General features: G+C 35.8%; 1 protein-coding gene across 3 annotated transcripts in view; it reads right to left on the bottom strand.

Annotated features, from left to right (window-relative positions):
• Positions 1-16,445, bottom strand: part of BIVM (basic, immunoglobulin-like variable motif containing) — a 42,279-nt gene that overhangs the window by 17,178 nt on the left and 8,656 nt on the right. For 2 of the 3 annotated variants that reach the window (XM_007501321.3, XM_007501323.3), the window contains exons 2-6: positions 14,666-15,246; positions 10,918-11,044; positions 7,037-7,132; positions 6,057-6,161; positions 4,532-4,626 (exon numbers count right to left, since the gene is read on the bottom strand). In XM_007501321.3, the coding sequence (XP_007501383.1) occupies positions 4,532-4,626; positions 6,057-6,161; positions 7,037-7,132; positions 10,918-11,044; positions 14,666-15,146 (904 nt within the window). In that variant the 5' untranslated portion in view covers positions 15,147-15,246. Of the gene's footprint in view, positions 1-4,531; positions 4,627-6,056; positions 6,162-7,036; positions 7,133-10,917; positions 11,045-13,188; positions 13,255-14,665; positions 15,247-16,445 lie in introns of those variants that run through there. The other variant, XM_056807305.1, reaches the window with a different exon arrangement.

Raw genomic sequence — 16,445 nt, 5'->3', positions numbered from 1 at the left:
CAGTATTGAAAGGGAGAAAGAGAGGAGATGCTCCCTTCCACAAAGCGGAGTACAGGGGAGACAGCTGATGTTTAGGGTTGGCTCAGAGAGAGGAGAGGGGGTCTGAAGATTTTCCCCCTTCTGCCTTCCCTCCTTAGCTAAAGCCACTCTCCCCAATTTGCTCTTGTCCCCCCTCCACTACTGGAGACCAAAGGGCCTCCCCCTTGATCTGTTTACTCACACTCAGCTTGGGGAACAGATAACTTTTAATGTCAACTCAATCAGGTAATACAAAAGGAATAATGGGCAGGGAAGAATGGGAAAGGGGATCCCTGTCTCTATCTAAACCCTTTTCCTCCCTCCTCAAATCTGGGGGGAACTCAGCCCTTGGCAGTCTGAGCCCCCTGAGAGAAAGTCAGGTTGACTCACCCGCTAGGCAACAAGAGCTGAGGTAAAGTCTGCTCAGATTTCTCTTCAGAAAGTCTCTTCAATTGGAAAGTGTTGGGGGGAAAGATTTCCAGTCACCAGCAGGAAAAGTGCGTAACCCTCAGGAGAAAGTCCTTTTCCCACCTTCTCTGTCTTCAGCTTCTTAAGACCAAGAGCCACTAACTCCTCCTCTACCAGCCAGAGTCTTCTCCTCCTCAAGATTCCAAACACCTGGGGCCCCTCTCCCATTGATGTGACCAGTTTCATACACTCTTCAGCCTGGCACTTTTTCTCTAGTGCCAGCCTCTGTCACACAAGTTATATGATAAACTAATGACTATCAATACTACTTTGTAGTAGCTAAAAAAAGTTACTAAAAATTGAACAGACTACCTAAGCAAGACCCATTACAATAACCTAGTTTTTAGTAAGTTTTTAATTAACATTAAAGATTTCCTGTTTGGCCAAGACTCCATGACAAACTAAAAAATAGTTAAATAAAAATTAGGTTTAAACCAAACATATCCTATTGTATCACAATAAGTTACAAAGGTACACACAATCTAAATATAAAAGATCCCATCATAAAAAAATTAGCGGAGAATAAAAGGACAAATATATCTAAGTGGAGAATTCTTAAATGATGGATAGAGGTGGTCAAAGAAGAAAAATTTCTTTATGTATGTAAAAAACTTTCATTATATAAAATTCAAAAACCTTTGCACAAACAAAATTAATATGGTAAGATTTAAAATAGAAGTTAGGAGAAATTCATGAGATGCCAAGTTATATAGGGAATTAACATAAATACATGCGATTAAGATGTATTCGGAAAAGATGAGAAGTCAAAGAATTTGGCAATAATCAAAAGCCAATTATCAATATGCAGCAATAACAATGTGAACTATCAAACAAAAATGGTTCCGATCACTAAAAAAAAAAGAGTCCTGAGGGAAGCAGCAGAACATAGTGGATAAAGAGCTGGCACTAGAGTCAGCAAACCTGGCTCAGTTCCTACCTTTGACAGATATTGGCTATGGAATCCTGGACAAAAAAAGAGGCACAAATTCAAACTATAAAGCTTTACTCCATGCCCTTAAGATTGAAGAAGACAAGAACACAATCTGAATTGTGAGTAGAGCTGTAAATCTGAACAAGTGGTGTAGAAAATAATTTTAAGTTATGACATCAATAGCTAGCATTTATTTTGTACATTAAGGTTTTCAAAGCACTTTACATGTTATCTTAATTGAGCTTCTCACCCAACTGTGAGGTAAGTACTATTAATATCCCCATTTTATGGATTTGAAAAGTCTAAGAAAAGTTTAATAATTTATAAAGGATCACAGGGTTGGAAAAGGTTTGAGACAGGGTTTTACTTCAAGTTTCCCTGATTCCAAGTCCAAAATTCTATCCATTGTTCCATATGGCTGCCCAATAGCAAGTAATACCCCAGCAGAAAATAAAATGTACATACTCTGACCAGTGATGCAACTATTAGGCATATACCCCAAGGGGATTAATGGCAAAGAAAAAGATATGTATAAAAATAGACTTCTACTTCCTAACTACTGAATGACTAAACAAATTGAGGTCTATGAATATAATAGAACATTCCCATGCTGTAAGACATGCCAAATGTGAGGAAGTAAGAACAACTTGGAAAGATGTTTTTATGAATTTGTGGAAAATGAAATAAGAAGGAGAAGAGCAATTTATATGATGACCTTGAAAATGAAGAAGAAAAGAAACAGTGAAAGACTTTGCAACTCTGATCTATAAGTGACTAATCATGTCTTCAAATAAGAGGGTAAAGCACGCTATCTGTCTCTCTCACTAAGAAGTGGAGGACTAGGGGTATGATATAGAGCATACATTTTCAGACATGACTATAGTATTCATTTGTTTTCTTGATTATATTTGTCATAATGGACTTCTTTATTGAATGGGAGTGTCAGAGGCAAGTGACAATGAATAAGAAAAAGCATCCAAAAAAATTTTATCTCCCCAAAATAAATATTTTGTCATCCAAATTATGGAACTCTGATGTGAAAACATTTTTCTGTACTATGAATGTATTATAATAATAAAATCATAAAAAGACCACTCCAGAGAATGAAACTGAAGTTAGTAACCTGAGCTTAAGGTTCATCAGTCCTCAAAGCTCCAACAATGAACTGTGATGAGGGTGGGAAGAAGGGGAAGATGGGGAAGAAAACAGAGGAATTGGGATAAAGTAGTATCCTGGAAGCCAGGGTAGACTCAGAAGTGTTTCTTAGACTTAATACCCAATGTGGTAATACAAATTCCTTTCAGATAACTCTTAAGATCATTTATCAAACAAGAAGAGTTCTGAGCAATCCAGAGATATAGATTTACTAAATCATTCTAAATAAATCAATAGCAACCTCTCATTTGTGACTAAACTACAGTGTCCACATGAGGAGGAATTTGGTATCTAAAAATAGAAACAGGAAACATCAAATGTATTGCTTATTACAAATATAAAAGGAATAAAATTAGGCATGATTTAGAAGAAAAAGTTAGTTTTGATTAGATACATCTCTAATAAAATCTCTTAATCTTTAGAAATGTATTCTAAGGGAAAATATTTTTAAAGTATATAAAGGACCTGAATCTACATTCTAGACAATAAGTCTACCCACAATCACATATATTTAAAATCTAAAATATCTTTCTTTTAGCCCATGACATTAGTATGAAAAAAAACACTGAAAACATTTTAAACAACACATTTTGGCCTATGGCAAATATTAGTTTTAGAAAAAAGGTATTGTAGTACATGAATCTAAACATTTATAATGATGAATATAAATTCCTTGGGCCTGCCCCATCATCCTTCCCTTAGCTTGTCTGAGACTATTTTCTAAGAAATGGACCAGTCTTGGAAATCTAAGGTCAAAAGGAAAACTCTGTAATATTACCCACCATGGATTTAAGAACTGATATCATTAGCCACTGCAGTTCAAGATTCCTTTTTATGCCTCAGGAAATTTTACTTCTTGGTTTAATTAACCAGGTATGGCATACTAACTAACTAGTGATGGCACAATAACAGTTAATATAAACATATTAGATCTATGTATCGATATATGTATGACATTTCACATATATTATCTCATTAGATCATCACAATAATCCTGTGGGGTTGCGTATTATTACCATGTTTACAAATAAGGAACTGAGGCCGATCTGGGTTAAGTGACTTGCCAAGTCCAAATGACAGGGTTTAATAAACCCAGATTTAAGATATTGTAGTTAATATTTTTTTCCACTACAAGACAGCTAGCTGCCTCTGCTAATTCAAATATTTAGATGAATTAAATAAAATAGGAAAGGGGGGCAGTTTGATAAGTGAATCTGGTAACTGCTGAGAGGCATTCACAAGAGTGTCCACTCTTCTATTGTAATGGAGAAGGTTTGTAGGTGGTAAAATTTCAAATCATTATTCCTATAGAAATATTAGATCTCCAAATAAGAATTAACAGTTTCCCTCCAAACCCTACCTTGCTTTGTCATCTGGCCAAGACTGAAAATTATAAACCTTTATATGCTTTAAATAATTCTTTAACTAGGTTTACAAAGTACTAAGGAAAGAAAGTGGAAGTCTAAAGGGGGAAACAAAAGCATTTACTTGCTGAACTTGGTCAGTGTAGATGTAGAGCCTATCAGAGCAACTAAAGACTATGTAAGTCTGAATTATCCAGATAGGTTGTCTGTGCTGACCAAATTAAGAAGAAATTTTTCAAACTTTTATTCCTATGCCATTATGACATGGGGAAAAAAAAAAAGAAAAAAGCTTTCTTTTCTAATTATGCAATATATACAAACAATTCTACACAATGTAGGCCTACGTAAACAAGTTATTTGTGCCTTTCCTTCAGAATACTCTATGAAGAGATGTAGTACCTTAGTTTTGCCTCATTTCTCTCCTCTGTAAAATGTGTTGTATTACATGACCTCTAAGATCCTTTTTAGCTCTAAATCTATGATACTGTGGAAAACTAATAAATTAACCTTTAATTTTGGTGACTTAACAAAAGTTATACTCAAAATATGCTAAAAGGAAAAAAACACACCTCAATTATTTTAATGTTATACTTACCAGTTTCTCCTGCTGTTTTATTCTTCCCATGAGGTTTATAGAGAACATAAGAACAGCCTTTTACATGGAAGTGGTCATTAATTTGTCTAAACCATCTGAAAAAGCAAATAGACTTATTACAGAACAATTTTTTTGAAGAAAACAATCAATATGAATTCAAATGAAACTTTAAGAGTTGAAAGTATAACATATAATAATATTTTACAGAAACCACAAATAAAATATGTGCCTTGCTATCAAATAAACCTCCTGGAGTACTAATATTCTTTAAAATAAGTATATAACTGAAAATAAAGTAGGTGTCCATTGATCAAGTAATAGCAGAGCAGGAAGAAGTGGCTAAGTAGCTCAGTAATAGTGCATCAGTAGTCATGGATACAAGAAATCCCTAGGTTCAAAACTGGTCCCAGAAACTTCCTAGATGTGTGACCCTGGACAAGGGTCTTAACCCCAATTGCCTAGCCCTTATCGATTTTCTGCCTTGGAAAAGATACTCAGTCCTGACTGTAAGACAGAAGGAAAGGGTTTTTTAAAAATACCAGAGAAGGAAAAACCATAATATATGGATGACATGGAATATTATGACTCAGTAGGGAATGAAAATAAAAACTCAGAGAATTATGGAATGATTTCCATGAACTGATGCAGTGATGTGAGGGATCAATGAACAAAATGGCTACAATAATATAAATTAAAAGATCATTAAAAGCAAGTTCAACTCTGTAAGTAACTAAAAAAGCAGTGAAGGTCTCAGAGGACAAGTAAGGAAGCTTTACCCCCTCCTCACAGGAGGGAGGCAGAGATCCACTGGGAGAGAACAGTAGATTTGCAATGTCAGGTGTAGTTACTGTAACTAGTATTTGGCTATAATGTAAACACAAAAGGCAGTAATAAAATTTACCTTAAGAATAAAAATAAGAATAAGGATCTACAATTTGGAGGTTATGATTTTATATATAGGTTGTTTTAACTTGCACTGATTAATACAAAGTAAACAGGACTAAGAGAACAAATTACATAATAACATTATTGAGAGACTGGTACTCCAATCACTAGAATAACCGACCAGAATTCCAGAGGCCTCACGCTGAAACACATTTGCATCTCCAGAGAGAGGTGATGGCCTCAGAGTGCAGAATGGGGAAATGTGTGTATAAACATGTGTGAGAATGAGATGGTCAAAAGGAGAATTTGTTTTGCTTGACATTACATGTTTATAATGAGATTTGTTTCTCTTGCTTTTTTTAGTTGGAGGGAGGAAGGGGGAGATGGAAGGAAGAGAATTCAAACCTGAAAATAAAGTAAACTTGAACTTTCACAAAGGTTCCTTCATACCCCATTAATGCTGTATATTTTCTGGATGTGGTCAACTTACAAATGTATTTTCCTTGAATATATATGTTTGCAGAAAATTTTTTTTTCTTGTTTTCTTAGTAAGGGAAGGGCTTAGAAGAAGATTGAGGGAGTGGAGAATTTGAACCTGAAAATAAAATAAAATTGGATTGTCATAAATGTTACTTCATACCTCATTAATGTGGTATTTCCAGTAAAAGGACCAAACCGAATATCTTCAAATGGGGGTTGAAAGCCCAAAATGTGTAAAGCCTCTTCTTGAGTAACAGGTGGAAGGCTATAAGAAAAACATAATAAATATATACTTGTATTTATATAATGTTTCTATTTTATAATATTTATATACTATTTTGTCCATATTTTTATTTATATATTTCATAATATCTACATATTTATATAATAACTATGACGGTGTCAAGACCAATAGCTTTGAAAGACTATGGAACTCTGAACAATGTAAATGACCAACCACAATTCCAAATATATCTATATATACACACATGCATAGATGCATATGCATATACACATGTGTATGTGCAGACACATGTGCAGACATAAATTTATATACACATATATAACATACAACAAAAATAAATGTTTTAGCAAAGGCAAATTATCACAGAGATCTAGCTTTAAAGCTTAGGCAATGGGGGTTAAGTGACTGGCCCAAGTCACACAGCGAGGAAGTATATGAAACCACATTTGAACCCAGGATTTCCCATCTCTAGGCCTGGTTCTCAATCCACTGAGCTACCCAGCTGCTCCCAGTTTTAAAATAGAAGTCCGAGCTGGAAGAGGCAGCACATGCCAACAGGCCCTGCCTCCAGAGAGGCTGAGGCTGACAGATCTCTCACCCTTGGGCGTTCTGAGCTTCTGTGGCGAAGTTATTCAGGTGTCCACACTAAGACAGGCACCAAATAGGTGAGTCCATAAGAGCAGGTTACCAAAGAGGTCAGAAACATAGTTGGTCAAAATTCCTGGGCCAGTCAGTCATGACCCACACAAAGCTCCCCTGCTTTCAGCCAGAGATGAGGAGAAGACCCAGTATTAAGGCAGAAAAAATGGCTGTCTGCTCAAAGGCTAAGCAGAGGGCTGAAGTCAGGCTCAAAAAGCATTTGGGGAACACTGTATCCATGAATATCTATGACTTACTTTCCAGCTCCCATGGTGCTATACAAGAAGTTCCAACAAGAGATCAATGAGGAAATACCGCAGGAAGTCTTATATTGAGGTCGACTAATACAGTACCTGAGAAGAGAAGAGCTTATTTGGGTTATTTGAATAGAAACTATTCAAGTAAGTAGTTCATCAAAGCTCATGTGAAAATTGTAGGTTTCAGGTTATAAAACAGCAACAAAAACTTTTATTAAGCACCAAGTATTTGGCAGGCACTGTATTAGGGGCTGAGGATATAAGCAAGAATGAAACAGTCAATTTTCAAGAAGGTTAAGCTCTAATAAGGAAAGCAACAGTTTCATAAGTAAACATATACAGAAGCAATATAAAAAGAATAAATACAGAGTAGCTGTTAAATACAAAGTGGTTAGGGAGGGAGGAGAAAAGCAGCTGAGAGAAAGGAAAGCTTCGTGTAAAAGCTTAAGCTGTGTTTTGAAGGAAGAGAGGAATTTTAAGAGGCAAAGATGAGGAGGGAGAGCATGCTAGATGTGAAGAACGGCCACTAAAAAAGCACACAGAATGAAGATGCAAGGCTAGAGGGGAGGGGTTAGGGTTGGAAAAATAGATTTAAGAATCATGTGCAAAAAAGGTAACTGTCTCCCATCAGCCTTTTTATGTCTGTTCCCTGTTCAGGAAATGCTCTCTTTCCTCACCTCCACCTCCTGACTTCCCATCTCAGATCCTATCCCCCATCCCTACTCTGAGAAATCTTCATCTATTCTGTATGTAGCTGTATGTTCAGAGTTGGGCAGCTAGGTGGCCCACTGGATGGAGCTTAGAATCAGGAAGCTAAGTCTTCCCAAGTTTAAATCTGGCCTCAGACACTTACTAGCTGGGTGACCTTGGACAAGTCACTTAACCCTGTTTACTTTGGTTTCCTCACCTGTAAAATGAGCTAGAAAAAGGAAATGACAACTCACTCTAGTATTTCTACCAAGAAAACCCCAAATGGGCACAAGGAGTTGAACATGACTGAACTACTGAACACAATATATAACTAGCTGTTTCATGTTGTCTCTCATTAGAATTGGAATCCTCCTTGAAAGCAGGAACTGGTTCTGTCTCTCTTTCTATCCCCAGCACTTACAGTGCTTGGCATGCAGAAAGTACATAGTAAATGTTCAGTGATTGACTTGCCCATAGAATTGCTTAAAATAAAGGAGCTGGTGTTAGAACCTAGGTCTTCTTATTTCTAAAGTGCAGTATTCTTTCTACCTTACCAGGCTCAATCCTTCAGTGGCTTCTTGGCCTAATGAGGCATTCTTTCCATGATTATTTAGATCATAACCCAGATAAACCTCATCTTGTAGATTTTTACCAATAATGCTCCATATTTCTCAATATCAATTTGAAAAAAATAAGGCACAAACACATATTTCTTCAAATTCTTTTATAATGCTATTTCAGCTGATTTTACTTCTTTCTCAGACTTCAAAAAGGTTTTATAGACCAATGTGGTCATAGAGCAGACACGTACCAACATGAATAAAATCTTTAAATCAAATATTAATCAACTGGCTACTTTATTCAAGGCACTGAGCTATGACTCATAACTTTAAAAGGAGCCCAAAACAGAATTCCTGCTCTCAGAGCTAGACAGGATCTTAAAGATCATCTAGTCCAAAATTCTAATTTAAAAAAAAAGAGGAAATTGAAGCTCAGAAATTTTAACTGAATTGTTCAAGATCACATAGATTATTAGTAGCAAACACAAAACTCAAAGTCAGGGCTTCTATTTCAATGTCCTTTTTCAACACCTTAAGGAATTTGCAACCTAATTTCTGTAAACAGAAAACTGTTTAAACAATTCAGTATAATAAAACAACTCAAGAAACATTGAATTTTACTTTCATACTATCTTTCTTCCTCTGGTTATGCTCTAGCCATGAGATTAGTGAATAGTGTAATTGCCCTAAAGATGGGGATAAAGAAAACAGAAGACTTTGACAAATTGTAATCTAAATTGCTCTTCTTGTTTTTATTCATTTCTTTCAGTTATATTTTCATGACTCAATTTGGAACTTTCTTGACAAAGATATATTTATCATTTCCTTTTCCAGCCCATTGCACAGATGAAGAACTAAGGCAAGTTAAGTAACTTGACCAGGGTCACCCAGTTAAGTGCATGAGGCCAGATATGAACTCAAGAGGATGAGTCTTCCCGGCCCAACCCTCTGCCTACCTGCCCCCAAATTATATTTACCTGAGTCAACTAGAGTTCACTTAAAATGGAAAAAAATATAGAAATTCTCCAAAGAACTGTAAAAATGGATACTTGAACCCAGGACTTCAATCCCCAGAAGCCCTTGCTCCACTTCCCCAGAATGCCCTCTAATCTCACTGAAACCTCACCGGGGCCGAGAACGAGATGGGGTATTTAACCTGATTGCAAAAAAATTTTGTCGTTGTTCTTTGCTGTTTCCGCTTACAAGCCAATGAGGCTCTTTTCATAATGTAGGTGAGGTTGTCTAGGCCCCTGGGCCTAGACACGTGTTTTCTTATTCTGTATTTTCTTTAATCCTCAACCTTTAATAAACCTCTAAAAATATAATACTCCTTGAAGAGAGAAACTAATTTCTACCTGCCTCAGTTTCCCTAAATTTTAATCTTTCCAGAACTCATGTCATGTCAACAACACACCTAGCTATATTTTAATTCTTTGATAACAAATAGGTAGATATTATCAACAAGATCTAAATCATGCCATGATATGGATGCTAATTATTTGTTCTCAAAGACAGCATTATATAGTTCACTCCTTACATTTGTAAACTTTTAATCACTTTCTTTTTCCCACAGGGCAGCTGGGTGGTCCTGTAACAGTTAAAATTTAGGGGAAGAACATCAGGCCTGGAGAAAGAAAGACTCATCTTCCTGAGTTCAAATCTAAGCTCAGACACCTATAAAGCAAGGTAGCCCTGGTCAAGTCATTTAATCCTGTTTACCTCAATTTCCTCATCTGTAAAATGAGTTGGAGAAGGAAATAACAATCCATTCCAGTGTCTAGCCAGGAAAATTCCAAATGGGAATACAAAGAGTTGAATACAACTGAAACAACTGAATAACCACAAAAATTTCCCACAGGATTAACTCTAATCTCCTTTAACTGAAATTTAAGTATTTAGCAATATAGCCTTCATCTCGCTTTTTCAACCTTCTCTTCTCACAAATCTCCAACTCAAAGACAAATTGTTCTAGTGTTCTTTAAAGTGTGACATACAAATTCCCTCTTGGGCACCTTTGCTCACACTGTCCCTGCCTGAAATGCCCTCTCCCTCATTTTAATTTATATTTAGGTTTCCATCAAGTTCATTTTAAATACTGCTTCCTCCATTCATCTTCCTGGATTGCCTTTTCCTTAACAATCACTCCCTACTCAAGTCCAGATGAGGAAATGGAAGCTGACTTGGGCTAAGTGATTTGCCCAGTGGGGTCCCAATGCTAATAGGGTAGGATTTGAACGGGGGTAGGATTTGAACTCAGTTATTTATGGTTCCAAGCCCAGTACTATATCCACTGCACTAGAAAAGACATTAGGGGTTATTAGCTCCATTCTCCTCATTTTATGGATGAGGACCCTGAAGTCCAGAAATTAAAGACCTAGTCAAAGAAGTAAAAATGGTATTGGAACCTATATGCTACTCTTGTTATGCATCATTTATATATATTTCCTGTCTCTATAACCAAACTATAAGCCCCATGAGGACAGGTACTACTTCACACTTCTTTGTATCTTCACCTCCCTTCACTGAGTAGGCTTTGCCCATATTAGCACAGAAATTCCATATAATTTAGTAGCAAACAAGTTTAAGTCAAACATGATTTTAACTATGTGATAAATGCTATTAAAATACTACCATCGCCTGAGGTCTAATACTTTCCGCTGCTTAATGTCTTCAAGAGTAGAATACTGCGGAAACTCCTTGTTGTGTTTTCCCTTTTTTTCTGAAGTCTTTTTTTTAGAAACTTGTTTCTTCACATTCCCTGAAAAAGAAAATCTTGGAATTACTAACTAGCTCATAGTACGCTACAATAACAATAGCTTCTCAATGTGCAGTAAAACTTGGAAGAGATTTTGTCAATATCATTAAGAATTATATTCTCAAGCACATTTAAGTAACTAATTTTCTTCTAGAGATGTACCCTGGCTACAAAAAGAAATTCCTTACTGAAATATCAAAAATGGTTTTTTCCAGTGCCTCATACTTCTGTCATTGAGCTTATAAATTATCTAGAGATCTTCATGGCAATATATGGCAATATATTTATGTTGCCTTTTAAAAAATCATTTTAGATACAAAACCACAAAATTGTATTTTGTCATAAAACCATTAAAAGAATTAAGATAATATATGACAAGTACTATTTTTGAAAACTTCAGACTATAGATTAATTTTTAAATGATTACTTATAAGGAGTATTTTAAAATATCACTGGCTCAAAGATTTTTAAAAAGCCAGAAACATCTGTAAACTTCCCATAGACCTATAACCCAATAAAAATCTTAATTTCATTGAAGTTTTAACCACATTAATAATAACAAATAACATTTATATTCCACTTTAAAGATTACAAAGCAGTTTACAGACAGTATTTCATTTAGGTCTTGTAACACCGGAGTCATGTACAACAGATATTGTTGTTAAGTCTTATTTGACTCTTCAAGAGCCTATTTGGGGTTTTCTTGGCAAAGATGCTGCAGTGGTTTGCCATTTCCTTCTCCAGCTCTAGGAAACTGAGGCAAACAGAATTAAGTGACTTGCCCAGGGTCACCTAGCTAGTAAGTGTCTAAGGCCAGATGTGAACTTGGGAAGACATCTTCCTGACTCCAGGACCACTACACTACCCACTGCCAGACAGATGGACGGACAGACAAATGGACAGACAATTAGACAGACAGAAGGATAGATAGATAGACAGACAGATAGACAGACAGACAAATAGAGATAGACAAATAGACAAACAGATAAGATATAGAAAAATAATTATCCCCATTTAATAATGAGGATCCTCTCCATCCAGGACAACTGGGTGCATGCTCTACTTGCCTATGCTCAAAAAGTTAATACTAGAAACAGAATCTGAATGTACACTTTCTGAATTGCAAGCTCAGAACTTAATTTAAAAATAAACAAATTGAGTAGCTTGGAAGACTTGGATTAAAATCCAGCTTTTCCAGCTGTGTGTCCCTGGGCAAGTCACTCAGTCTCCATTACCTAGCCCTTGCCACCTCTACTATCCTAGAATCAATACTAGGAAAGAAGGTAAAGGTATAAATTAAATAAATAAGTTGAATTTATTAAATGGGTTAAATATTTTAAAATAATTATGCTCATGTGACTTCTTTATTTAAATGAAATAACCACTATTTTATTTACCTGAATTACCTAAAAGAGTTTTTTCTTATCATGAGCCTTTTCAGAGAATTTGGGTACAGCAGCTTCAGAACTGGGATTTCACTAGCACAGAAGACTCCGAGTATAGAAGCTCGACCTCTCATCTGTTCCTTATAATCTTCCATGGCTGCGCCAGGGTGCTTAGAATTGCCTTTCACATAGTCATATTGCTAGTACGTGTCAGGCAGGATGCAAACTCAGGGCTTCCACACCACATGATTCTAACCACTCCCACTACCTCTTTCATTAATGCTTTGGCAATCTCAAAAATAAATAAATAAATATTCTGATGTACTAAAAGAAAGGTCATCCAAAACACTAGGCATCAACTTTAATCCATGTTAGCAGATTTGCCCTACACTGTAACCATCTGTAATGCAGCCAACTATTGTCTAGAATTACACGATATTGTTATAAAGGGAATTTCATTATTCTAGATGAAATTCTGTGGTAATGAAAATTTTAAGAAGAGGCAGCAAATTTTCCCCTTGAATTCTCCTTCTCAGATACAACTTAAATTTTCACTACCACTAGTAAAACATTACCAGCTTGTTATGGCAAATTGGATACTTACCTCTGTGATCTTTGATTCCTTGATATGTAAAAAGGGACAATGGACTGCATGATCTTCAAGGTCGCTTGTAGTCATAATAGCCTATGATTCAATGAAGTGTTTTCCCCCTTCTGGCTGTGAGATTTGGTTTCAAGAGCTATAGAAAACAGAAAACCTACCTCCTGCCATGCATACCGGGTTTCTAATCATCTTTCAGTCACTTAAAAAAAAATTGGATCTGGGTCCTGACAAGAAAAAGATCTGACACTGAAGTACAGGCCTCTGCACACCCAATCTCAATACCCCAATCATAGCTCAAACAGACCTGTTCAGAAGTTTGTATTCATGTGTCCCCTGTCTTCCTTGGCCATTTAACTCCTATAATCCTTAAGGGACATGTGTCTGTCATACATTCCAAAGAAGCATATGCCATGAAATACAAACATTCTCTCTTAACCTTGAGTAGGCTCAAAGATGTAATTGCATTCAGTGTTGTATGGGTTCATTTAGCTTACTAGAGATATTCCTGGGGTAGAACTAGAGTGGAATATGGTGGGAAGAAAGATCTAAAAGAGTTCAACACAAACTAATCTTGAAAGCAAATTTCTACCTTTTCATTCTAGCTCAATCACTCTGGAAGAAAGGAAAAAAGGGAAGAGGCAGTATTTGTACAGCACTTTAAAATTTAGGAAGCATTTTCTCTGTAATGACTATTAGGTTGACAGACCTGGGTTCTAATTTAAGCTTAGCCACTGGTTTGCAGAGTGAAGAGGGAAAATCCACTTAACTTCTTCTCATTTTGCTCAATTGTAACATGGGCATAAAATTATATATTCCACATAGCACCATCCCCATTGTTAATACATGTAAAGACTCCATGAAAACTTAAAACATACAATGCAGAGGGTATTATTATATAAATCAGAATGCAAAAAGAAAATACCTTAATGAAAAACATTGGTTCCTTTAAAAAGGTGATAATTTCAAATTATCAAAATAGCATAGAGCTGCCTCCAAAGGGTACAAAGTTAGATATGCCTAATAATAATCTTCATCTTTGTATTAGAGGAGAATTATTTTAAATCATTTATTTCTCCAAATATATCCTTATTAATTCCACATGATCTGGAATGACCTCCAGGAATTGATGCAGAACGAAAGGAGTAGAACCAGGAGAACATTATACAGAGACTGATACACTGTGGCACAATCAAGTGTAATGGACTTCTCCATTAGTGGCAATGCAGTGACCCTGAACAACTCAGAGGGATCTATGAGAAAAAACACTATCTATCCACATTCTTGGGGAAAACTGTGGGAGTGGAAAAACAGAAGAAAAACACTGCTTGATTACATGAGTCAAGGGGATATGACTGGGGATATGACTAGGGATGTGGGTTCTAAATGAACATCCTAGTACAAACATCAACAATATGGAAATGGGTTTTGATCAAGGACACATGTAAAACCCAGTGGAATTGCAATGTTGGCTAAGGGAGGGGGTGAGGGAGGTGAGGGAAAGAATTTGATTCTTGTAACCAAGGAAAAATGTTCTAAATTGACTAATTAAATACAATTTTCAAAAAATAAAAAAAAAGTTTAAAAACCAAATATATCCTTATTAAAAGACGCATTTTCCTTTATATTTTCCCTTACCTGTTTTATTTTTCAAGTTTGCAGTCACTCCATTGAATTCTGATTTATCAATTTCCCAGGCAAGTGGTAGCTTGCCAAAACTATTAGATAAGTTTTCCAAGTTACTATCTTCATTGTAGATGATCTCAGAGGAACTAGTTGGGATACCAATATATCTGGCTGAATTGTTTCCAACAGTTACAGAAGTGCTATTGGCAAGGCAAGAAGAAAGAGTAGAATTGGGAGTTTTATAGATTGAGGTTGCCTGGTTGAGAAAGGCATAGTCTGAGCAGATCGCATAGATTTTTTCTCGAGTATGAGTCACTGGACAACTCCATGGATAACGACCATCTCCACCAGAACCCAGAGGTGTTGTTGGGGCATCAGTGGGGGAGAAGGATTTGACAGCAACTTTCAGATTCTGCTCTGGAGATTTTCTTTCAAGCTTATGGTCACCGTTTCCAGAATCATTTGATCTTTCTGTGTCTACAATGTTAGGCATTGAATGAAATGACAAAATGTTGTTTCCAGAAAGATTTCTTGCAACAATTTCAACAGTCTACAGCATTCTTCCAAGATTTACATGGGGTTATTTGGAACACCTGTGTAAAGGGGGGGGGGGGGAATAAGGAGAAATAGATCAGCAAGCAAACACATGCTCCAAAAAGAAATGAAATGTTTACTATTAAATTATATTTCACTCTTAGTTATTAATGGCTGCTGTAACAACTGGTCTTCTAGCATTTTATATTATTTTATACTTATATAATTATATTATTTTAAAATGAAACATTAATTTTTAAAACAATCATTTCCTACAGGGCATTAGTATTTCATCACAATCATATGCCACAACTTGTTTAGCCAACAAGCGCTTACTAAGTGCCTACTATGTGTCAAGCCAATATTGTGCTGGGAAATTATGTTTTTTGAAGATGAGGTATTATGCAAACTCTGAAAATATGTATGATGAATATCAAAGAACTTCACTGAAATAGCTCAACCAGCAAAGTATAAGTACCCTATAGAGAAATCACCTGACAAGAGGTAATCTTAAAAATTGAAGTTTAAGAAGAGGGCTGATTTTCAAGTTAAGGATGGTTACCTTTGGAAGAAAGTGGACAAAAGTTTAAACAAGTAATTGAATATAGAACTTGAGAACCACAGAGAGGAGTATAACATAGAATCCCCCAGGTAAATATAATCAAAAGTAGCTTTAGGAGAAACCTTTCTCTGTAGGGGACATACATCTCAGGGCACAGATTTTCAAAGGATTTAATCTCCATTCTACCATTCTTTGATCTTTCCAACTCTTGGCAAAACAGGTAGCTCTTCCAACCATTTCCTTATTTATAGAAGCACAGAATGTCAGAGCTGAAAGGAATCTGACAGGTCAGTAGTCCAGCCTAACTCTAAATAAAAGAAAGACATCAACAACCTTCAAAGACTATGAAAATAAGAAAGTACTTTTTAATGAAAAGTATCAAGTATATCAAAACATATAGAAAATAAAAAGTATTTAAAGGATTAATCTACAGAAAGGTCAAACACTAAAGTAGAAAGACTGTGGCCCTAGAATCAGAAAACTTGAGTTCTTTCCTGAAATGTTCCCCAAATTAATTGTATGCCTTTGAGCAAAGTACTTATTTTTTGTGCTTGCCCCATGACTAAAATGGCAGGTTGAGGTGGAGGAAGGAGAGAAGGAATAAATACCTGTTTATAGGATAACTGTTTAAGAACTTTATAACAAATTTCATTCATTCAATGAACATGTATACATATGTGTGGGTGTATGTATATA

The sequence above is a fragment of the Monodelphis domestica genome, chromosome 8 (assembly GCF_027887165.1).
Source record: "Monodelphis domestica isolate mMonDom1 chromosome 8, mMonDom1.pri, whole genome shotgun sequence".
Lineage (NCBI taxonomy): Eukaryota > Metazoa > Chordata > Mammalia > Didelphimorphia > Didelphidae > Monodelphis > Monodelphis domestica.
The sequence above is the reverse complement of the archived record's forward strand: the minus strand, read 5'-3'. Positions and strand labels throughout refer to the sequence as shown.